Source organism: Nothobranchius furzeri, chromosome 17 (assembly GCF_043380555.1).
Source record: "Nothobranchius furzeri strain GRZ-AD chromosome 17, NfurGRZ-RIMD1, whole genome shotgun sequence".
Lineage (NCBI taxonomy): Eukaryota > Metazoa > Chordata > Actinopteri > Cyprinodontiformes > Nothobranchiidae > Nothobranchius > Nothobranchius furzeri.
In genome coordinates this window covers 21577858-21601869 of record NC_091757.1, presented here as the reverse complement: position 1 = coordinate 21601869, position 24012 = coordinate 21577858, and the positions used below count along the sequence as shown (strand labels likewise).

Sequence of the window (24012 nt, the reverse complement as noted above, 5' to 3'; positions counted from 1 at the left end):
TACCGACCCAGCTGTTGGTTAGCCCGCTCCGTCTGGCCATTGGTCTGCGGGTGGTAGCCTGAAGATAGACTGACCGATGCTCCCATCAGCCGACAGAAAGCTTTCCAGAACCGGGCCGTGAACTGGGGCCCCCGATCCGAGACCACGTCGACTGGGAACCCGTGGAGGCGCACCACGTTCTCCAGGAACAGTTCCGCTGTGCGTTGGGCTGAGGGAAGACCCGGAAGGGCGATGAAATGGACAGACTTGGAAAAGCGGTCCGTAACCGTCATGACAGTGTTGAGGTTATTGACCGGCGGGAGACCCGTGACGAAGTCCAGCCCCACGTGGGACCAGGGGCGGCTGGGCACCGGAAGAGGTCGGAGGGCACCAGCCGAGGCCTGGTTGGGGTTCTTGGAGCGGGCACAGACGTCACAGGCGCTGGTGTATTCTTTCACATCCCTCGCCATGCCTGGCCACCAGAGGGCTCGCTGGAGGAATTTAAGAGTTCTGGAGAAACCAGCGTGGCCAGACAGGCGTGATGAGTGGGCCCAGGACAACGCCTCGCTGCGACAGGCCGTGGGGACATAGAGGCGACCCGCGGGGGTCTCTGGAGGCGCGGGGTCGTCCCGGAGGGCGTTCTGGATAGCTTCCTCCAACGGCCACCTCAGTTGGCCCAGGAAGCGGTGTTCCGGGAGGATTGGCGCTGGCTCGGACGAGGGCGTGGAGTGGGTGAATTGGCGGGAGAGGGCGTCCGCCTTCTGGTTCTTGGCTCCCGGGCGGTAGGCGAGATGGAAGTCGTAGGGTTCAAAGAAGAGGGCCCAGCGAGCCTGGCGAGGGTTAAGCTGCTTGTCAGATTTAATGTGGGTCAGGTTCTGATGGTCAGTCCAGATCGTGAAAGGCCGAGTGGTGCCCAGAAGCCACTGCCTCCATTCCTCCAATGCCCATTTTATGGCCAGTAACTCACGGTCGCCCACACCGTACTTCTGCTGGGTGGTGGAAAACTTCCTGGAGAAGTAGGCGCAGGGATGGAGCCTGTCGTCGGGCCCGCCTTGAGACAGGATGGCGCCGGCGCCGACGTCAGAGGCGTCGACCTCGACCACAAAGGGAACTGCAGGATCTGGATGGCGGAGGATCGGGGCCGAGGTAAAGCGGGTGACCAGGTGGCGGAAGGCCCGAATGGCGTCGGGAGTTAGACGAAACAGCTGGCCAGGGGAGCCTGGTCGAGTGAGAGAGGTGAGAGGGGCTACAAGGGTGCTATAGTTCTTTATAAAACGGCGGTAAAAGTTGCAGAAACCCAGAAAACTCTGCAGTTGTTTCAGGCTGGTTGGCAAGGGCCAGTCCTTCACCGCCTGGATTTTCTGAGGGTCCATGGTTATCCCTTCGTCCGAGATCATGTAGCCCAGGAAGGATATGGACTGCTGATGGAAGGAGCATTTCTCGGGTTTACAGTACAGGTTGTGGTCCAGGAGCCGGGTCAGGACGGCGCGAACATGATGGATGTGTTCGGCCTCGGATTTGGAGTAGATCAGTATATCGTCCAGATAGGCGAACACCCACCGTCCCAGCATGTCACGGAGGACATCATTAATGAGACGTTGGAAGACAGCAGGGCTATTGCATAGTCCAAAGGGCATAACCAGGTACTCCCAGTGGCCGGTGGGTGTTATGAACGCGGTCTTCCACTCATCCCCGGCCTTTATACGGACCAGATTGTAGGCGCTCCGGAGATCCAGTTTCGTAAAGATCCGTGCCTGGGAGATGGCATCCAGAGCGGTAGTGAGGAGCGGCAGAGGATGGCGGTCCTTGACCGTGATCTTGTTCAGACCCCGATAGTCTATGCAGGGGCGAAGATCGCCTTCCTTTTTCTTCACGAAGAAGAAGCCAGCGGCACCCGGAGAGGAGGAGGGTCGGATGAACCCCTGCTGGAGGGCCTGGGCGATGTATTCTTCCATCGCTTTGGTCTCGGGAGGCGCGAGAGAGAAAAGGCGCCCGCGGGGAGGACTGGTTCCGGGTAGCAGCTTGATCTCCATATCATATGGCCGGTGAGGTGGCAGGGAGGTGGCGCGCCGCTTGTCGAACACCGCGGCCAGGTCCCGATAGGGCAGCGGCAGGTGGGGCGGTGTGGAGCCGGGGCCCCCGTCCGGAAGACCCGCCGAGGATGGAGGAGGAACGAGGTGGGTCTGGCACGAGGTCCCCCAGCCCAGCAGGCGGTTCTGGGACCAGGAAATATGAGGGTCGTGGAGACGGAGCCAGGGGAACCCCAGGATTAGAGGAGAAGAGGGAGCAGAAATGACCAGGAAATGGAGGGTCTCCTGGTGGCCTTGGGTGAACATACGGAGTGACTGGGTTCGGTCTCGGACTGGGTAGGGTTGGAGAGGCCTACCGTCCACCGAGGTCACTGGTATAACTCTCTCCAGGGGTTGTAGGGGGATCCGTAGGCGTTTTGCCAGATCTAGGTCCATGAAATTGTCCGCGGCCCCCGAGTCCACCAATGCGTTTACGTGGAGTGAGGCCTCACCATGGAGGAGGGTGACAGGAATAAGGAGACGGTTAGTAGCGACAGGGGTAGAAGAAGACCCAGACTGAGCGACCCCAATACTCAGTGGGGGCCCCCGTTTCCCGATCGTAGCGGGCAGTCCAGGCGTCGGTGGTCGGGAGAGCCACAGTAGGCACAGAGGCCCTCGCGCCACCGTCGTTGTCTCTCCTCGGGGGGAAGGTGGCCGAGCTGCATGGGCTCCTCCGCCAGCATGGGTACAGGAGCTGGCGTGGGTGAACGAGGGCGAGGCACCGGCGTCCTGGGTGGACGCGTGGATAACTTGGGTCGAACCAGAACCCGCTGGTCGATGCGCAGCGCCAGATCAACCACCTCATCCAGGGTCTGAGGCAGCTCCCTTCCCGCCAACTCATCACGGATGTAGGGTGCCAGCCCCTCCAGGAAGGCGGCCCGCAGAGCGGAGTCATTCCACTGCAGCTTGGCGGAGATGGTGCGAAACTCCGACGCATAAGCGCACACCGAGCGTTCTCGCTGGCGGAGTTTGAGAAGGCGTGTCTCTGCTCCCACTTCGCTGCTGGGGGGAACAAAGGTCTTCCGGAGAGCGGACACAAACGCAGCATAGTCGTTGCAGGCAGGGGATTTGGAATTGTAAAGCGCAGCAGCCCACTCCGCGGCGCGTCCGGAGAGCAGGGAGGTGAGATGCGCCACTCGGGAGCGCGCAGATGGGTAGCGTCCAGGTTGGCACTCGAACTGCATGTCCAGCGTGGCGAGCAGACCATCGGGGCTCCCCGTCTCCCCGTTCCACCTCTCCGGCAGGCTGAAGTGGGGCTCCTCCCTAGGAGCAGAGCGGGTTGGCTGCTGGAGTGCAGCGATCTGTTGCTGCTGATCGTTTGCCTGTTGTTGGAGAGCCGTGAGAGCCGTGGATAGACGCAGGGTGTGGTCGGACAAGGAGTTCACCTTGGTGTTGAGCTGATCTACCATGGAACGCAGCTGCACGTTCTCGTGGCGGAGACGATCGATCTCCGTCGAATCTACTCGGATCTCAGTCATCCTGTCAGGCTGATCAGACTGGATGAAGGAGACGAACAAGGTGAGACGTTTAACAGTTTTATTATTTCTCTGGTCGTATCTCTGTGAGGAAGAAACGATGACGGAGATGAGAAGCCGGTCACGGCGTCTTCCATATATAGCCTTGCTTGGCTGTGACGTGGAGGGAATCCCCGCGAGGAGCATGCTGGGAGCTCCCCACGAGGGGCATGTCGGGAGTTGTGGTCCGAAAGTCAGCCGGGAGATACCCAAGTCCTGACAGCAGGTTGCGGGGTGGATTAGGTAACATCGGCAGTTTTACCAGCTTTTCGTGACATTTTTAATGTTCAAAGTAGAGTCAAACCTGTCTCAGCAGCGCAACAAACTATTCAAAATGAAGACAGGAGAAAAGGAAAAATCACAAATGTACGCCTAAAAGCCTCAAATAAAACTAACCGGAGGAGCGACACACAACGCGACTTACGCCAAACTGGGTGTCCCTTGACCCAATTTGAGTTGTTTCTACAATCCCCTCAGATGTTTCTCTGCTTGATGCAAGCTAATTATGACACTTCTCGAGCTGACCAACATCTTTTCCACGACCATTAGACGCGTCTTTCCACATGGTTGTTTAAGAGACGAGAAGCTGGGGTTAGATAAGTTGTCCGCTGAACGATAATTGCCCTTACAGCAGTTTATCCAATAGGAGACTCAGAATACAGAAGATGTGTTGTTCCACTGAACGGTTCGCTGGACTTTCCTCGTCTGTATTTGGGATCTGATCATTTTTTCCAAGCTATTTATTAAAAATGGAACAAAAGGAAACAGTTTTTTGGAGCAGTTATGTTTGCATTAATATAACATAAAGCTCACTCCAGCCTCCTGTTATTGTGAGCAAACAGGAGAAGAAGAATTAAAGCGTGACTTACCGTAATTAGCTCATAGATGTTGGCTGGGTCACATGTGGTCAGGCTGCTGAGGATTATGAGGATCTCTCTGCTGGTGTGTCCAGGCATGTGCCTTAATGAACCACAAAGACTACGTGTGAGTTTATTTATTTCAGTCAGCGGTTAAAGGGCCGGCCCTGCTGAACCCACTTGAGGTTATTTAAGGCCAGGCTAAGAGCGTTGTACAGGGACGGCTCTCCGACACACGGAGTGTCCACAGCCTTCTTCAGTGCATCAATGTGCTTTTTAGGATTTCCTGGAGATGAAATAGGACAAAACAAAACACCCCCGAGGACAAAAGCAGCATGAGACACGTTTAGATGAATAAAATTCACACCCAGGGTAGATGTCTAACATATTGCTGTTTGTTCAGTTCCTGGAGATCGGAGAGGGTCTCTGTGATGCTCACCTGACAGCTCAGTCAGCTTCTCAGCTCGTTTGTTCTTGGTTATTATGATGCCCACCTGTGGACAAACACGATTGGTAAACTGGTGCCTGCACTGGTCCCAAAGGGGGACTGGTGTCTATACTGGTCCAATCACTAACATGGAGCCAAGAGGACCACATAATCTCTGAAAAGCTAAGACCCCCCCCCCCCCCCCCACACACACACACACACACACACACACCACAGCTTGATAAAGATTAGCCTGGGGTGAGGCGGCACACACTCCCTGCAGGCGGAGGGTGAGCAGCAGGGTGATCCGTGGAAGCAGTTCAAGCTTCAATAAAACAATAAAGTTTGGTGCGATGTTGATGCATACCTGACTGATGGGATTTTGGTCAAAATATTCATCAACAAATGTCTCCATCAGCTGGACAGAAGAGAGGAAGCACACTAGGTTTGGTAGATGTTACTGGCTTTCAGGTGTTAGTGCCGAGTGTGTTATGTTACCTTTAGAGTAGAAGTGAGGCGGTTTGGTTTCAGGTCCTGGTCATCCATACTGCGTGAACAGTCAATCACAAAATAGAGGTGGCGCATCTAGAGCAGAAGTGTAGCTTAGTCTAGATCAGAAAGAATCAGGTTTGACCTTTGACCTCCCTGATCCACATGCATCCCACTGAACACGTCGTACACTTGGTCCTCTCACGGCTCAGTAAGGCAACAATTCATGTCTCCTGAAAAGTGGCTCAATCCAAACCAGCTGTTGAGTGACTGAAAATGACTTAAAAACCCAGTTTGTGTGAAATGTGAAACAACAAAGTTGCTGATTAATGCTCACCAGCTAACGGTTGTTTGTTTTCTCTGACTAACATGTGACTGTCTCTAACACAGAATGTGCTACTACTAGTTCATCTGCTTAGGGTTAGGCTTTATTACAGACTCATTCAGATAAAGACAATAACGTCTGTCTGTCACCAGATAGAATATCTACTGACAAATCACAACGTATGCAGCCACAGAAACACTACTTGTGTGTGTGTGTGTGCGTGCGCGTGTGTGTGTGTGTATTCTCCATCCCCAGTGAGTCGTGGAGGATGGCTGCTTATACTGAGCCAGGATCCTCTGGAGGTTTCTTCCTGTTAAAAGGGAGTTTTCCTCTCCACTGTCGCTAAATGCTTGCTTAGTATGAGGATTGCTGTCTTCTGGGTAAACTAACTGGCTTAATGAACTGAACTCAATTATTATGTTTGCTTTGTGAAGTGCCTTGGGACGACTCGAAGCTATATGAATAAACTGAATTGAATTCTATTCTATTCTGTGGAACCAACTAATTTGTCAACTTCTGTAATTGTTTGACTATCAAATTTAAATAATTTCTACCCAAATTAATTTCATAAAAAAGTCATCACCCTAAATCTGAGTTAGATGAACAGAACTAGTCGTAATCCAAACGGCCAGCAGGTGGCGCAGGCGGACAAACAGCTGTTAACTTCTGTTTAGAGACGATACAAAGAGCAGGAATCACTCACCATCCCAAGCCTCACTTGTTCATGGCTCTTTATCACCCTGTGAGGTGAGAAACACACAAGGTTCAAGTAGTACAACAACAAGAGGCCCCGCCCACCTGCGACAGGTGTCAGCTGACCTTCTCTTTTTGGACTGATACAGGATTTCTTCCACTGTAGCAGTAAGGGATCCAGACTCATCCTCCTTGAGGACCTCCCTGTGGAAATTAGCACATTGTCCCATCAGAAGTGAAAAAAAGAAATACAATAAAATTATTATAAAGTTTATTACCATGTTCTCTCATAGCCGCCTTCCCAGCGCTTAGCTCGTTCTGGCTCTTCATCCATCGTACCTGCCAGCAAACAGGACCAAACACCTCAAGTCCAGAATCGTTCTAAAGCATCACGCTGCTTTTAAAAGCTGAAGAGAGCTCAACCGTGTCTCCAGTTTTTCAGTTAACCCTAACCCTGCTTAATGACATTTGGAAGATTTCTACACATTGCAGGATGAATTTTAACGTAGTGTACATGTAGGATCATCTTCTCACTAAACACGGTAAAATGCTAACGATTGGGGAAACCACACCATAATTATTTGTAGAGCACATTATAAAAACAGCATGTCAACTGACCAAAGTGCTTAAACACAAGTGAGGACATGTAAAAACAAACCCAAAGCAGTAAATCTAATGTTAAAAAGAGCCCTCACAATCTAATTATATGTTATTTGATGTTCCGATCACCTTTTGATCAAACTCCGAGTCATTTGACTTCCAGCATCTGCCGATTAAGTCCCAATCCAACACTTTTCAGCACAGCAATAAAATAAGGCCAGGCAACCTTTCACCAGTATAAAACCCAAGTGCATAAAAACCAAACCAATAGACGAGGCTATAAACGCGGTCGGGACGGAGGAGAGGTTCCTGTCAGAAATAAATAAAACATGAATCCGATCAACCGTGGAGTAACGGGTTCTCATTCACGCTTAACCCTCCCACTGTCTTTATGGGTGACCTCACGTGGAGTTGACCACTGAGCAGGATTGTTGGTTTTTCCCTTGAGGTCCACGTGGACCCAAGGGATAAACCATTAACCCTGCCCAATGGTCAACTTTCCTCGCGGGGTCATACCCATTAGGACAGTGGGAGGGTTAAGGAGTCGTTCTGGTTGGAGCTAGTTTCATCTGGAAATGTTGTCTGAGAGCAGCCTCAGCCTCTTCTGAGCTGTCATTCAGCCTGGTTGTGTGTGACCGGGTAGCAGGAGGAGGTTCTGGGCTTCTCTAGTTGGAAAATAAAATACAAACTGGAATTGGATTTGCAAGGTTTGTCTGTCGCACCACAAAGGTCCCAAATCACAGCACAGCAGCAGGATTAGCTCCTCACGGAGAACGCGTTCCCTCCAGAGATTAGGCTGTGTTAAATCCTCCAATAACAGATCAGTCATGATATCGTGTCAGATTCCCGTCAGTCACACGTGTCTTTTACTGGTTTTAGCACCAGTAATGCAGTAAAGCTGTTTTCCACCAACATAACTACACACTGGGTAAATATAACTAGTGGATGAGGAACACGCGTGAATGGCTGAGACCTTCAGTACTGCTGTTACCTCGTTCTACCACTAGATGCTGCTCCTACCCAAGGTCAGAGCTGTTCTTATATTTAGGAACATGTTCACGCACAAGTAGGGGTTGCATGACGTCATACACCTGAAGCGGCGGCCGGGTGTGTGTGTGTGTGTGTGTGTGTGGGGGGGGGGGGGGTCGGTAGGTTTGCTGGAGTTTTTGACAGTTAAAATTGCGCCCATATTTTCTAAGTTAACACATCTCCTTTAATAACGGTACTTTCTGCATCCTGCTTCAGCCCTCTCCCCCCTCCCCCTGCGCAGCGGCCGCAAACTCACTGGTGCGCCTGCAGCCTCTCGGAGTTCCTGCTGCTCTAAACATTAAAATAATTATTTCATTTTCTGTTCCTCACTTCTGATTACCTTCAATGGTGTCTGTTTGTTGCAACCAGCAGGTACAAAAACTAACTTGTTTTTGTTTGACTATTTTTCTGTCCTGCTTGTTTATTATCTTCCTGCATCTCCTCTCAGTCCTAAAGAGAAACTGCTACCTGGGTTCGTATATATTCACCTCATGAGTTACCTTTGAACTGCAGTTCTAAAAGATCTACCGACCGCTAAAACAGCGGAGTGCCGCTGCTCGCCGGCCGACTACAACGGGACCGTTTTTGCTGCGGAGTTCGTGCCGGAGCGGAGATAGTGGAATCTTGGGGGTGCGTCACCGGAGAACAAAACAGGTGATGCGCCTCACTCCGCAGCAGTGAAACGCATCAGGCACAAATAACAGACAGAAAACATAAAAGGAAATGAGCCGACATGAACGATCGTGTGTTTAATTTGTTTTTGAGGTGGTGACACCTGATTTGGCGGTGCTCAGGACGCAGATGTCTGGAGCGCGTCAACGATCAGAGCTTTGCATGCGCAAACTGGTTAAGATTAGGATGGGGGTGAGGGGAAGGTTAAATTGCAAGAGGGAAAAGGTCACAGTTTGGTTAAATGTCCGTTTTACCGCCGGTGTCAGTACCGACGCTCTGGCACAGCGCGTCGCCTCCGCCTCCCGACACAGGGGCTCATCACCTGCTGTCTTTTCCAAGGACTGCATCTTGTCAGTCATTATCACGTGACAGCGACTAGTCGATGACAGGCATAAAAAGTCACTACAGAGCCGTGAAGTCGACTAGTCGACTAGTTGATACAACCCCTACGCACAAGTGCAAATTGGTAAATACCACACAATGCATAAATCCGTGCCTTCGCACGAAATACGCACAGATCTGTGCGTAAGTACAGTTGATTAATGAGGCCCCAGGTGTTTTACCTGCTTGGGCACCAAACACGCCAGCCTTGCCTTGACGACGCAGGCGTCGCATTCCTTCTACACCCTCCTTCCCTTAGATGACAATGCTCACCACGTGGAGTTCTTCACGGTCGACAGCGAGACCTCCTCTGCCATCGAGGCCATCTCTCCGGACCCTCCACTGTAGATTCTTGTCCCCGGGTTCAGGTCAGATAGCTCAGACCTGGCCAGGCCTTCAGACGACGAAAGCCTCGCCAATACGCTCCTCGGGGCCCTCGAGTCTGGTAGTCAGGCCGCTCTGGAACGAGCAATGGCCTTCAGTATTCTTCCTCAACTCCTCTCCCAGCTGTCCTGCCCTACTGCAGGAACTGCCATCACTCGTGGCAGCGGGGCCTCTAGCCACCCCAGGAACCGCCAAAGTCGTACGATTTTATGGGCTGGTTTGGTGAAATTCAAACCCGCTGCTTGGATATGGTGTCTCCATGGTTCCCGGCCACAATAGACTATTGGAGTGGCTCCCACCTGGAACTATCAAAGCTGAATGCACCTGTATCTACCTACGTTCCCATTTCTAAAGTAGAGGCCTTCTCCAAGTGTAGCTTCCCGGCCGTGCCACAGCTCGAACCTGACTAAGCTTCATTGCTGGGTGCCAAGGCTAAGGTCATGGGCCACCAAGTCACGCCCGTGTCCAGACATGCTAACAATATGGCTCTCCTCGCGTTCAGCATTTGTAAAATGGCTGAGGACTCCAAGCTCCCAAACAGGACCAAGGATCTCATCTGTAAGTGGGCTGATGCCATTCTATATCTCTGCGCTGCCTCCTTTGTCTGTGCTTCTCGCATCTCCTCCTGGCAGATCATGATTCAGCGCGTCATGTGGCTGCGCTGCCTGGTGTCCATCCCTGACAAGCTGCAGAAGGAAATGTTAGATGGCCCAATCAGCAGCACGGGCTTGCTTTTTGGCACTCATTTCTGCAAAGACATCGAGAGAGCCCAGAAGACAGCTGAACTCTCTGCTGCAGTGCGCAACCTGGTTAATCCCCACGCCAACCGCCGTCCAACCATCAGACCCAGGGGCTGGGGGGACCACTGCAACCAGTGGGGCCGCTACAGAGAACTCCCTGGACTGGGCTCCTACCAACACCAGCCTCCACCTCCTGCTGTCACTCCTCCGGCCCCATAGCTTCCGGCCCAGCCGCAGCGGCACCGCAAATGCCGGCTGCTAGCTCCTGTCTGGCAGGGCCAGCAGCAGAAGCAGTTCCCAAGAAGACAAAGATAATGACTCTTGGAGGAGACGTGTGTGATGTTTCTTGTGGTTCTGGGTCTGCATTAAAGCCGTTTCCAACCTATAACGACATGTTTTTGAACATCGTGTCTCCTCAGAGGATTCTGTGGGGCATTCTACTGGGGTTTCACACACGTTTCCCACACCAAATATAACTGTTTCTACCCTACACTTTTCTAAGGTTTGTGAGGGGTTAGCTACGGCTTCAAACCGGTTTGTCTCTGACAGCAACAACACACTCCCAGGTAAAACATCTCCCCCACCTAGCCGCCATGCACCTCTGTACATGACACCATTAAACAAGGGTTTCACTCCGAGTCTGTACAATGAGTCACAAATGCACCTGCTCCGCCTAAAGAGCCGCCATATTCCCACATTCTGTCCCGGTGCTTACAGCTAACCACCACAGCCAGGCACGCACTCCCCCCGCTCGGGAGCCCACACCTGTGACCCTGCGCCTGTGACCCCCCATCTTCCACATCAATCAGTGTTGCTCAACCCTTTTGCAGGAAGAACCTGCGGGCGGACATCATGTCCAGAGGGTGACGACGCCATTCGGAGTGGCGTCTCCACCCCGATCTCGTCTCTCAAATATGGGACAGATTCAGGGAGGCGGCTGTGGATCTGTTTGCATCCCACGAGAACACTCACTGCAGACTTTGGTTCTCTCCGAGCTCCCGGGATCTTCCCCTGCTATGGACGGATGCTTTCGCTCACAGACCCTGGCCCGGGTTCCTGCTTTACGCATTAATAATAATAATGCAATGAACTTATATAGCGCTTTTCAAGACACCCAAAGACGCTTTCACACACTCTCACATTCACACACTGCTAGTGATGGTAAGCTACTTGTAGCCACAGCCACCCTGGGGAGGTCTGACAGAGGCGAGGCTGCCATTTGGTGCCGTCGGCCCCTCTGACCACCACTAATGGGCCATTCCCATCTGTACCGGGTCGGCCCGGGCCGGGTAGCGTAGGTTGTTTACATATCTGGGTGGCCTGGTATTTTTCCGGGCCAACCAAGGCTCATTCTCAGCCCTCTTCTCGAGGGGGTCTGCTTCAGGCCGACCAGGGCCAACACACCCACTGCTGACGGCAAATCCACACCTTCCATTAGAGCAAGCCTCTGATTGGTGGGTAGAATCAGCCCACATGGGCTTAAGGCAAGGATGTGTGGAATCAACCGGGCCAGGCTGGGGCCGACTGGGACTACCCTGCCCGGGCCAACCCGGTACAGATGGGAATGGCCCACAACTAAGGCAAGTTGGGTGAAGTGTCTTGCCCAAGGACACAACAGCAGGATACCCCTGGCGGGAGCTGAAATCGAGCCTGTGACCCTCCGATCATGAGGCAACCCGCTCTACCACCTGAGCTACTGCTGCCCGCATTAGAATGGGTCAGACAGGAACAACTGATGATTATTCTGGTGGCTCCTTATTGCAGCACTGCACCTTGCAGACACTGATGGCAGCACACCCGTGGCTCCTGCCTTGGAGGAAGGATACGCCCCTTCAGGCCAATGGAGCCATCAGATGCCTGCCGACCCTAGGTCAGAACCTGTGGCTTTGGACGCTGAACAGTCACGCTTAGTGGTGTCTGGCCTGTCACCTGATGTGGTTTAGACCATCCAAAAAACTTGCGCTTCATCCACGGTCAGTTGACACAATCAGATCAGAGGCCTAAAGCCAGGCGTACACTGTGTGACTTTTTCACTTTATTGAGCTGATTTTTCCCCTCGTGCGAGAATCTCAAAGGTCAGGGCGAGTTTTGCACTGAGTGTCGTTTAGTATACAGGGGGTTACGAGAGGCGATTAACAACATGTGACCAGCTACCAATCAGCAATCGTGAGCTTGCACACATTTCTGGAGTGTTTGATCATTTGTTTGTCCCCCATGAGGTTATTGCACTGTTGAAGTGGCGCTGTGACCCAAAATGTACCAGAACCACTCACGATGCAAGCGCAAACACGGCTCACCAGCTATTTCCCTATTACCACACGTCGCTCGACACTTCTTTTCCCCACACACAATGACAAGAATTGCCAAGAAAGCGTGTTTGCCGTGTTTACGTCCAATTAAACTGATCACAAAACATTCATTTACTTTCTTTCCTTCCTGATCCTACCATCATAAATCCCTGCGTGTCCTCCTTCTGCACTCTCGACGGACAACAGACTAGAGCCCTGCACGGGCCTAAAATCTGAGCCCGTGTCCGGCCCGGCCCGGCCCGAGGGGGTGGAGCCCCAGCCCAACCCGGTCCAAAAAGGTTTTCAGGATTCTCTGGCCCGACCCGAGCCCGAATTTTTTTTAACCAACTAAATGAAAACAAAGTGCATCAATCCTGACCAATGTGTTAAAAGACGTGCAGGATCCGATCAATTTGTTTTTCCCTCGTTTACCGTCACGGAGATAACGGCGCAATAAAAATGCCAGGGCTCATTCGACAGGACCAGGGCATTGCAGGAGAATGTATGAAGAAGACATTTATTATTTCTATACATGTCTTGGCTGTCAAACTTCCATGATGTCCCTTTAAGCTGTATTTGCACACATTATCTACCCCACAAAATGGTAAAGCTGGTAAAACATTGAAGATATGCTCTGACTATAATATATCTGACCTGGACAACATTACATGTGTATTGTTATTCTTCTTCTTTTAGTGTCCCAACTTCAGTTATTAAATATTGTGTTCTGAATGCCAACAAGCCCCTGGCCTTTTGTAAGGTTACATTCACTGTAGCTGTCAGTTGTTTGTTTATTTCAAACACTTGGAAGAATTTCCAGCCGGGGGCACTGACTGATCCTGTGTGAAACCAGTAGTTGCTCATTAGTTCGTATGAAATGTGTGAAATGGCAAAGAAAAACTTTCTGCAAGGAAACACGCCCTGGCTGAGCTAGGAGACTGAACTTTATCTCAAACAAACCATCAGAATGGAAGTGCATGTTTAACAAATGTTTGGACATTAATAGTTTATTTTGACCGTGCACTGATGTATGTTGGTTGGTTATGTGCCCAGCCCGGAGATTCTGTATTGTGTGACACAACATTCCAATATAGGATCTGATCTTTGCAGCCCCTGGGAAAGCGGAGCGAGGTCCATGGTTTACTGCTCCTGTGATTAAGATGTGTGTGTGTGTGTGTGTTTGGGTTGCTGTAACCATTGTTCATTTAACCGTTTGTACAGTTTTCACGGTCTGATGGTTGACCTCATCAGAAGTCATTTCAGGTTAACAGAAATAAAATCTGCACCAGTCGAGGCTCTCTCGTCGCTTTTCCCTTCCTTCAATCCTGGGACTGCTACATTCATTATGTTTCCACGTGCCGTTTGCTCGTTTATCCTCCTTGTGATGTTGCAAGTTGGAAATAAAGCTTGAAAAAAAATCTGGGGTCACATTACGTAACCAACGTTCTTCCAGGGACAAAGGTGGCCCAAATACGGTACAAATATGTATTCACTCCTGTTTTGTCGTCTAACAGTAGCAGCGCTGTTGCCATGACGCAACGGGGTACGGTTCCGTTCCACATTCGTCCTCCCGCTTCCATATCCGGTACAACATACTAGCATCATACTAGCACCGAGAAACGGTCCCTGCGCACTGGAGCTGACTCGCGATACGTACCGTTTCACTTGAGCTTCGTCTCAAACGAACCGTCCAAAGGTACCGGGAAAAAAAGCTGAGCTGGCGGTGCAACTGGAATAGTCTTCCGTGGGGAAACGAGCACTACAGAGGAAGTTGACCAATCCGTTACATCCGGTGTACAGCAGGTGTTATGCCGAAAAGGGGATCCCCGTCGAAACCGAAACGACCGCAAATTGCGGAAATAAATGATTCAATTCAATTCAAGTTCATTTAAAAAGCGAGGAATCAGGACCAGAGTCGTCTCAAGGACCTTAAGTAAACATCCCAATACAGGTCAGCTCATTAAGCCAATCAGTAACAAGTTTCCTAAGGAACCCAGCAGGTTGCATCAAGTCACTGACTAGTGTCAGGGTCTTTACAGCAATCCCCATACTAAAGCAAGCATGCAGTAACTGTGGAGAGGAAAACTCCCTTTCAACAGGAAGAAACCTCCAGAGGATCCTGGCTCAGTATTGACCCTTTGCACCAACATCACCAAATCACGTGGTCATGGTGGACGTGCAAAAGCATGTAAACAGTAAGCGACACGAGTACTAAACAAAGGGGAAAGTAGAACCTGAAATTGTTTTTGCGATCAAAACAAAAACAAAACTCCAGCATTCCTTCAACTAGTTCATGCCCAGTTCAGTTATCAGAAGTAGCGCATCTAGCGGGGGCTCAGTATGTTAACTAGCTTACCAACGTTAGCTTACGTTCTCTCTGCAGCTGTTCACTGATGTAAGCATGTTGCTGACTTTGCCTAAATTCACCCCTCTGGATTTATAACTTTATGTTATAAACAGCGTTTCACTTTACACCAAAGCTGATTGTTAAAGTCCGGATCCCTGCCAGCTTCTGTTGCTGGTGGTGTTACCGGGTTCAGCTGCTGCTCTCACACCGGAATGAGAAGATCTCTGAACGCTGACGCTCATATAAATAAATAACGTAATTTTAACACACGTAATCATCCATCGGAGCTTTAATGTTAATAATCGTCTCGCTTTACACTACAGTGGACGGCGCGCATCATCCGTGGTGAAATACCCATCCATCAGGATTATCAAGAACTAGTATAAACACATCACATTTATCCCTGTCCCTGTCTTCCTCGTGAAATAAATTAATCTTACCCGGTAAAAACATGTTCGCTGCTAATCTGAGGCCTGCTAGTCCGCTTGACGCGGCAGTTCATCTCCGTCCTCAGTCTCCATCAAAGTTATTAAAAAAACAAAACTAGTTGAGTTTACGTCCTTGTCTGTTAGTGCAGCCGACCACGCAGCAAGCTAAACCCGTTTTACTGTCAAATCAACTAAATAAAAGCGATAAAAGGCTACAAACTGGCTTGTTTTGACTGCCTCCACTGGAGTTTCTACGGGTGTAAACGGTCTTTTTGCCGTCCATCATGGCAAAGGGGGCGGTCACATGAGTGGCGTGACGTCACGTGCAAAGGGTCAATGAGCAGCCATCCACCATCCACCATGACTCACTGGGGATGGCGAGAAAACACACACACACACACACACACACGTAGTGTTTCTATGGTTACATTGTGATTGCTTAGTAAATATTCTATTTGGTGAGAGATAAACTTTATTGTATTATTCCTAGTGAATCTATAATTAAACGGGTAAACTAGTAGTAGCACATTCAATGTCAAAGAGAGTAAAATGTTATCAGGAGTGGGAGAATGTTTAAGTGGTTAGCAGCAGTGTGCTAGCCGATGGCCCCCACCATGAGGCCACCACAGCTCAGCAAAACACCATTGTAGCTTCCTCTGGCTCCCCAGAAGAAATAATGAACCTGGTGAATTTGTTTCTCCTGAACAAGTTTTGGTTTTCACTAGAAATATGAAATTATTCATTTATTAATCACCTCCGTTTGAGACTAATGTTTTAGTGTTTTTATTATTTTCTTGTGTCTGCTTAAACTATATTATAAAGATTTTCTTCAAATCAAACATGTTATTAACAGTCATTTCCTTCATCTGCCTGCCCATTATAGGATAACACGGACATAGATGTATGTTGGGCCCAATCCCAATACTCCCAACTTATTTCAAATAATTGTTCAGATGTTTGTTTGAAAGTTGTTAAAGGTTTTTGAAAAAATTATCACAGCGACCAGCATCCCGGCATGTGTTGTGATCGATGACACAATGCTCCCCGTCTCAATTCTGCAATTATATACACACTTGTGTACTACGCAATTGAACTCTACTGCGTACTTTCTCCAACTGCACTTTGCTTTAGTTCGCAAGGCGCAGTGCGAGTATTGAGATTGGGCCATACATCTGTCTGTGTGGCATAGATGTATGTCTTTGTGTTATCCTACATAGATCTGTGTCACGCAGACATATGTACATCTATGTCTGTAGGATAACACACAGCAGGGGTGTGTTCAACATGCCACCTTTGAAATGAATGAGGGAAAGACAGAGCTCATTGTTTTTCACCCCAACAGCAGGAATGTGGATCGTTATGCTGATCATGGCCCTCTTTCTCCATACTCAAAACCAGTTGTTACCAGTTTGGGGGTGAAACTTGATGTGGGACTTAAATTTGATGCTCACATCAATTATGTGATCCGGTCCAGTTTCTTTCACCTGAGACGCCTTGCTAAAATCAAGCATATGCTGTCAAGAGCCCACCTGGAGCGGGTACTGCATGCCTGTTTAATTTCTCGGCTTGACTACTGCAACTCTCTATATGCAGGTTTGTGTCAGTCAACACTGCATCGCCTACAGGTTGTGCAGAACAGCGCTGCCAGGTTCCTGACTGGGACCAGGAAACGGGACCACATCAGTCCAGTTCTGGCCTCCCTGCACTGGCTTCCGATTTCCTATCGCTCACAATTCAAAATACTCGTCTTTGTTTATCATTTCTTCCAGGGTGGTGCTCCCCCCTACCTTGCCACACTCCTGAACAGACATTCCCCATCACGCGCTCTGCGCTCCTCTGACCAAGGCCTGCTCGCTGTCCATCGGTCTAGGTGTCGTACCCGTGGGGACCGGACTTTCTCAGTCCTAGCACCGTTACTCTGGAACCAGTTGCCACCCTCAATCAGGCTGTCCCCTTCTCTGCCAGTCTTTAAGAATCACCTAAAAACACACCTCCTCCGCTTGGCGTTTTCAGAACATGTTTGATTATGGCCCTCTATTATGTTGAATCCATTCCACAGTTTTCATTGGTACACTCAATCCATCCACTCAATCCAATTGTGTTTCACACATTTGTATTTTACCGGAATGTTTCATCTACCTTGTAATTTCCATTTTGTATTTTGTAATTTGTATTTTGTAATTTGAATTTCTTTTATTTTGATTTATTCAGTATAATTACTTACAACTGTACCATGTTCAGCGCTTTGGGCTTCCTGACAGGGTTGCGGAAGGCGCTTTATAAATAAAGCCTTGATTGATTGATTGAAATAGGACGGGCCACGCCACTGAGTTCCATTTATGTTGACTTTACATTGTCCAGAAAAGGTTTAGGATTATAAACCCCAAAACAGTAGGTGGCAGCATACACCTTTAACAATGGTTTACAGCCCCAGGACTACAGAACATTTCTGTATTTTTATTATTTATTATTCATGTTGACATAGTGTTTAGTATCCTGGTCCCAGTCACACTCCACTCCATTTCACTAGAATGAAAAAATAATTATTTTGTGAAGGATGACCATAAGTGCCACCCATTCATAGACAAGTGCACCACCTGGGCCACCCCATTTTAAAAGGCCTGGACACGGCACTGACACACAGACATAGATGTATGTCTGTGTGTTATCCTACATAGATCTATGTCACACAGACATAGATGTATGTGAATGGGGTAACACACGTTACAAGCTGCCTCATTGCTCAAACGCTTCTTCCCACAACAGGGATGCACATTTCCGTAGGCGTGCTATTTTCGGCACAACACCTGTAATAAACTTTCTCCACCAGACACCATGTTTATTATTTTATTTGACTCGTCCTATAATTGGACTCAAACCAATATACAATTGTAACTGCACAAAAGTTTTGTTCATGAATAGAGAGAAAAACCCAAATGACCATCTCTAAATTAAGCTACAGGATTCATTGATTGCATTTAAAATCACATCACAGCAACCGCACCAATAATCAGTTTCACTCAAGCTGCCCCGACACAGACTACAATACAGACTTACAGTCCATCATAAGTTCTAAACAAAATACTGTGTAAGTCCCAATTAACCGTCTTGCAGAGCCACAGTAGAGCTAGATATAGACATTACCAGATAGATGAACAGTTTGTTTCCAATGGCTATTTGGCTAAATCAACTAAAAGATAAAAGCTTCTCATAAAAGCAACGAGACACATTATTTTTAAAAGTAAATCACAGAAATAAGTCATTCTATAGATTCTCAATATAAACAAATCTATGATCGTTCAACTAAACCTGATCAGTGACTGCAGTAAATAAAAAAACTCAGTCTCCATTCACTTCCTTCATTGTGTAAAAAATTCTTATGACTGAATTAACAAAAAAATACAACTAAAAGGCAATAAAATATTTAGTGTTGTGAAGAAGGTCCGAGGTTTAAGGGCGGCGGTCATAATCACTGATCATTCTCTTGATGTGAGACAGTTTGGATCGGAGATGTTTACACCGCCTCTTCTTACTCTGGTAGTCTGGGGTCTGTGGAGGAATAAACACCAGACATGTATGCACAGAACCTTGTTCATTTTCAGACTTACTTTTGTGTATACATTTATAAATGCTGGTTGTTTCTCAATGCCAAGGATGTCTTGACCCCGCCCCGGTTGCCTAGGAGATACGCCATCTGGAACCGCCAAGGACTGTTCGTGTTCTACCGAGGCGTGTGTTCTCCATTTGTTAGCCATTTAGCTAGCTGAGCAAGGATACACGGGAGGTGTCTTGTAGCCTAGCCTTGGTCAAAAACTACCCAGAATACACCGCAGTATTTTCAAAAGGACGGCGGATCAGAAGCCGGCAGCTACTTCGGGGACAATCTTCAAGTTTTAAAGTAAGACAATTAATTTAAAAAGTTTTTTAGATCCAAAAAAGTTATCTATGGTTGGTTAGTTGCTTAGCAGTTGCAGCTTCGGTGGCTAGCGGGTAGTAACTCACTTATATATTTAATTTAATAAACATAAACACAATTTAAAAAGTAAAAGGCTCATTATATATTTATACTGAAACTAATACGTATAAAATATAACGTATCTCCCGTGTCACGTGAGTTACGTGACTGCCGTCGAAGCCACGGTCACGTGATCCATTTAACCGTTTTCTTTGACCAATGAAGGACCGTGTCCTCGTAAAGAAGGCGCCTGGCCTCGCAAGGCCTGGCGCCTCGGCATTGAGAAACAGCTTAAATCTACTTGATCATATTCTGATGTGTCTCCGCTGCACTCATGATGGGAAACACAGCAACAATCAGTGATGTTTTCTTTGCAGAAACCTGAGGACACCTGTTTCATCTGAAGGTTGTGCAACGTGTTCACACTGCACTGAAGGTTGAAACAGTTGTAAATGCTCTGGTTGTCGTCGTTAAAGATGCAACTGGGTCACACCTCTGGTTTAAACACGGTCTCAGCATTTCAAACCAACATGGCGCCTCTGCTCGTGTCTCTAGAGAGGACTAGGCATTTAGGAGAGGCACTGGAGACCTCCAGCTAGGCTAACCCCGATAGGAAGCAGCTGTTTTCAGACCACCAGCATCATGGTGGATACGTCGGTTTCTTACAGAACGTCTACAGCTGTGTGACTTACCTTCTTGAGATTTTTCAGTTCTGTGTATTCATTCAAAGCATCCTGAAGTGAGACAAAACAGATTCAGTTTGGAAGAAGAAAACATTATCCAGGGTTCATCTCCTGCACTGACCCGGGTGGGATGGCCACCCACGCCTTATAGAGAAGAAAAGTCACTCACCAGGAACTGGGGACTGCCCTCAGAGTGCCGGTCCAGTTCTCGGTCTGCTTCAGCCAGGTCCTGGTTGATTGCGTCCAGTTCGGCTTGCAGGTTCTTGTACTCGACGTGTTCCTGGTCAAACTCCCGTTTGTAGGCCAGACGCTCCTGCTCGTCCACGATGGGTGGAAACAAACTGCGGACACGAAATCAACCCTGGATCTTTGCCTGCCTCTCTGCTGTGTAATGTGTTTGTGGTGTAAGGTGTTTTTAAACAGCGAGTAAAACATCCACTCACACACTGAAATCATTTTCATCCAAATCATCTCCAGACTCCACTCCAGTATCATAGTCCTTAAGCTTGGAGTTCACACCTCCCACGAAGCTGCTTATGTCCGAGTCCCTGAAAGTCAGATGAAAGATGTAGATGTTTATGAACAGGTTTCGTCTTTGCATCCAGAACCTTCACCACCTCACGGGACCTTCCACAGTCCACCTGTAGATGGTGAGCCATGTGTCCTGCCCCAGAACTTTAGTTAGGGCTCTACACTGATCGGTCTGGGCTGTAGAGGAGTGTTGGGGTGGGGGCGGGGGGCGGGGGCGGGGGGCGGGGGGTGACCTGACTTCTAACATGTTGAGGTGCATGAGCTGATCTTCACCAGCTTAGTAATTATTCATCCCTTTCCTGTAAAACACTCAGCAGGTTACACCATGTCATTATTTATTAACAAAAAACAAGTCCAGGGTCAAAGGTCACTGAGGGGGTGGATAGAGAACACCCCTGAGCAGATCTGGTCCAACGCTCCAACCCAGAACCACCACCTGCCTCTAAACACTGGTAGAAACGTCATGTCCAACACCCAACAGCAACCCAAGGCTGACCAGCCTGATCCGGTTCGTATGTTGGAGGTACAAGTTGAAGATCCTTGAAGGTTTGTTTGTGTTTGTTTGTTTGTTTGTGTTCACCAGCTTGGCTCAGTGGTCTTCCTCCGTCTCCAAACCCAAGTGAACACCTGGTGGCCTTGGGGCTTTGAGCTCCAGGAGATGAAAAAGTCCTAGCCTGGCCTGTTTCATTCTGCAGAGAACGAGTCTGGTTCCTCACAGGAAAATAGCCCCGCCCCCTGGCAATTCTAACCCTGCCAATCAGCACTGAGCAGCTTGTGTCTGATTGCTCACAGGCAGGGAGGACTTGAGAGGCGGGACTAACCAGCTCAAAAATACCCAATCAGATAAAATCCAGACATGGCGACTGTACCGCTGCAGTCTTTTAGATGTGGTCAAACTGGCGCCCAGCGATGGCGCCAACATCTTTCTTTAGAGGAAAGGCTTTTAGAGCTACTTCTTGTTGTGGTTTTAAAGACGTGTCCAAGAGGAAAGCGCCGCAGCGAACTCCACTTCAAACACCATCTTCATGTTGATGACAAACTGAGCGTTGTGGTGTGTGACGTACGCTGCTCAGCGCTGATTGGCTGGGTTGAGTTCTCAGGGGGCGGGGTTATTTGCATGGGAGAAGTACCAGAGTCGTTCTCTGTGCAGAATTAAACAGAGGGGGAGTCTGGCAGACCAGGCTGAGAAAGCTCCTCAACCGTTTAGCAGCATGGAACAGACATGACTACACCACTGGCCACTGATGGCTTGTGCCCAAGTCTAGCAACAGAAGACTGCTGGAGGTCCGGTTAGGGTGGAAGTCCCTACTAGTCACAGCATCCAGAGACTCTGAGCAGTGCAGCTGTGTCATCTGGTAAGGCCAAATAACACAGCTGCAAAAGACACACACACACACACACACACACACACACACACACACACACACACACACACACACACACACACACACACACACACACACACACGCGCACACAGACACAGAACTAACCCTACTCACGAGTTATGCTTCAGGGCCGTGGAAATGAGTCCACCTATCCCTCTGCATGCCCCCTCCACATCTTACCCTCATCTTTGTTTAAAAGTGCTTTTCAGTCCATCGGTCCCAGCGTGCTCTCTATAATTAATGCTTCTCTGGTCTCTGGTCAGGTCCCTGCTTACTTTAAGAACGCTGTAATCCACCCGCTTCTTAAAAAACCGAGTCTCGACCCCTCTCTCCATAGCAGCTTCAGACCCATCTCTAAACTTCTGTTCATCTCCAAGATCTTGGAAAAGGTTGTGGCTAAACAACTCACAGCTGCTCTTGATGAACTTAACATCTATGATAGCTTCCAGTCAGGTTTTCATAGAGCTCATTCTACTGAAACAGCTCTTCTTAGGGTCTCTAATGACCTTCTGACCCACAGTGATGCAGGGGACTGTTCTGTTCTGGTCCTGCTGGACCTGACTGCAGCCTTTGACACTGTTGACCATCACCTGCTACTGGAGAGGCTGAGAGACTGGGTAGGCCTATCAGGATCTGCTCTGGAGTGGTTCTCCTCTTATCTTTCTGAGCGCTCCTTTTCTGTGGCCGTCTCCAAGTTTAGGTCCTCCACCACCTCCCTTACCCATGGTGTCCCACAAGGTTCTGTGCTGGGGCCTCTGCTCTTCCTCCTCAGTCTGCTTCCTCTTCAGCACATCCTGAGCTCCTTCAAAGGAATCTCCTACCATCTTTATGCAGATGACATCCAACTGTACATCTCCTTTAAGCCCCATGAGATGTCTAAGCTGCAGCTGTTACACACCTGCTTAGACTCTATCAAAACCCGGATGGTGGGAGCTTTCTTCAGCTGAATGAAGATAAGACTGAGATCCTCATCTGTGCCCCAGACAAGCTGGTTCCCAAAGTCAAAGACTCTCTTGGTCAGCTTGCTTCCCACACCAAACCTTCCGTCAGGAATCTTGGCGTGACCTTTGACCCAGCTCTCACCCTGGATTCTCATGTCAGTTCTCTTGTTGGCTCTTCCTTCTTCCATCTCAGGAACGTTGCTAAGCTGAGTCCCATTCTGTCCCGCTCTGAACTTGAGACAGTTCTCCACACCTTCATCTCCTCACGCTTAGACTACTGTAACTCTCTTTTCACGTGTCTGAGCAGAACCTCCCTGAACCGTCTACAGGTGGTTCAGAACGCCTGTGCTCGGCTTCTGACCAAGTCCTCCAAACACACCCACATCACCCCGCTTCTCCTCCAGCTTCACTGGCTGCCAGTCAACTTCAGGGTTCATTTCAAGATCCTGGTTCTGGTCTATAGGGCCTTACATGGACAAGCACCATCTTACATTGGTGATCTTCTTAGTCCCTACACCCCCAGCAGGTCCCTGAGGTCCAGTGATCAAAGCCTACTGGTTGTGCAGCACCAGGCTAAAGGTCAAAGGTGACTGATCATCTGCTGCTGTGGCCCCCAGACTCTGGACCTCTCTCCCCCTGAGCCTGAGATCAGTGGACTCAGTGGTCTCCTTTAAAAAGCAGCTGAAGACTCACTTGTTCAAGCTGGCTTTTGTATGACCTTCTTCACCTCTCTCTCTTTATTCTGCTCTCCCCACCTATTCCACCTTCCTCAGGATCCACTGATTTCCCTCTTTCCTGTTCACTCTCTGTCTCTTTACATTTTTAATCACAATTGTCATTTTTTTGCTAATTTTAAATATATATTTTAACCATTTTCTAAATTCTTTTTGATATTTTTACATTTTTTCTTTTTGTGAAGCGCCTCGTGATTTTTATCTTGAGAGGCGATCCAGAAATGATATTTTCTCCTTCTTCTTCTTCATAACCATCATCAGTTCCTGACCCACCTCCTGCATTTACCCAGATGAATATCGTACCACTCTCGTTTTCTTCCTGGTACTCGGTTTGTCTCCAAGACGTCTTCATATGACACACACGATTGGTTTCCCTCCATCGTATTGTTGATTTAAATCAGACACAAAGTCCTTAATTATGTGAAGTGACGAAAGTTAAAAGTGCTCAATCCCAGATGAACATCTCCCCACCTTCATGAGTAAATCAGCTGAGTCAGGTTAGGTGTGATGAAGGCCCAGCTTACCCTGGCAGGTACAGAGGCTTGTTGAAGTGTGCCTGGT

General features: G+C 48.9%; 2 protein-coding genes across 7 annotated transcripts in view; both read right to left on the bottom strand.

Moving 5' to 3' along the window:
• gtf2h2 (general transcription factor IIH, polypeptide 2) overlaps positions 1-14239 on the bottom strand; it is a 39513-nt gene extending 25274 nt beyond the window's left edge. For 2 of the 5 annotated variants that reach the window (XR_011517044.1, XM_070546299.1), the window contains exons 1-9: positions 14105-14238; positions 6632-6692; positions 6480-6557; positions 6364-6400; positions 5345-5431; positions 5214-5264; positions 4859-4913; positions 4600-4705; positions 4432-4522 (exon numbers count right to left, since the gene is read on the bottom strand). Coding sequence is in view for 3 of the 5 variants with exons in the window: in XM_070546299.1 (XP_070402400.1) it covers positions 4432-4522; positions 4600-4705; positions 4859-4913; positions 5214-5264; positions 5345-5431; positions 6364-6400; positions 6480-6557; positions 6632-6687 (561 nt within the window). In the remaining 2 variants the exon portion in view is untranslated. Of the gene's footprint in view, positions 1-4431; positions 4523-4599; positions 4706-4858; positions 4914-5213; positions 5265-5344; positions 5432-6363; positions 6401-6479; positions 6558-6631; positions 6693-14104 lie in introns of all 5 variants that reach the window. The other 3 variants (XR_011517045.1, XM_070546300.1, XM_015975700.2) reach the window with 3 other exon arrangements.
• A 3816-nt stretch (positions 14240-18055) lies between these two features.
• oclnb (occludin b) overlaps positions 18056-24012 on the bottom strand; it is a 44100-nt gene continuing 38143 nt past the window's right edge. For both annotated transcript variants that reach the window (XM_070546298.1, XM_070546297.1), the window contains exons 5-9: positions 23976-24012; positions 20304-20408; positions 20030-20201; positions 19870-19911; positions 18056-18771 (exon numbers count right to left, since the gene is read on the bottom strand). The exon at positions 23976-24012 is cut by the window's right edge and continues 79 nt beyond it. In XM_070546298.1, coding sequence (XP_070402399.1) covers positions 18673-18771; positions 19870-19911; positions 20030-20201; positions 20304-20408; positions 23976-24012 — 455 coding nt within the window. In that variant the 3' untranslated portion in view covers positions 18056-18672. The remainder of the gene's footprint in view (positions 18772-19869; positions 19912-20029; positions 20202-20303; positions 20409-23975) is intronic.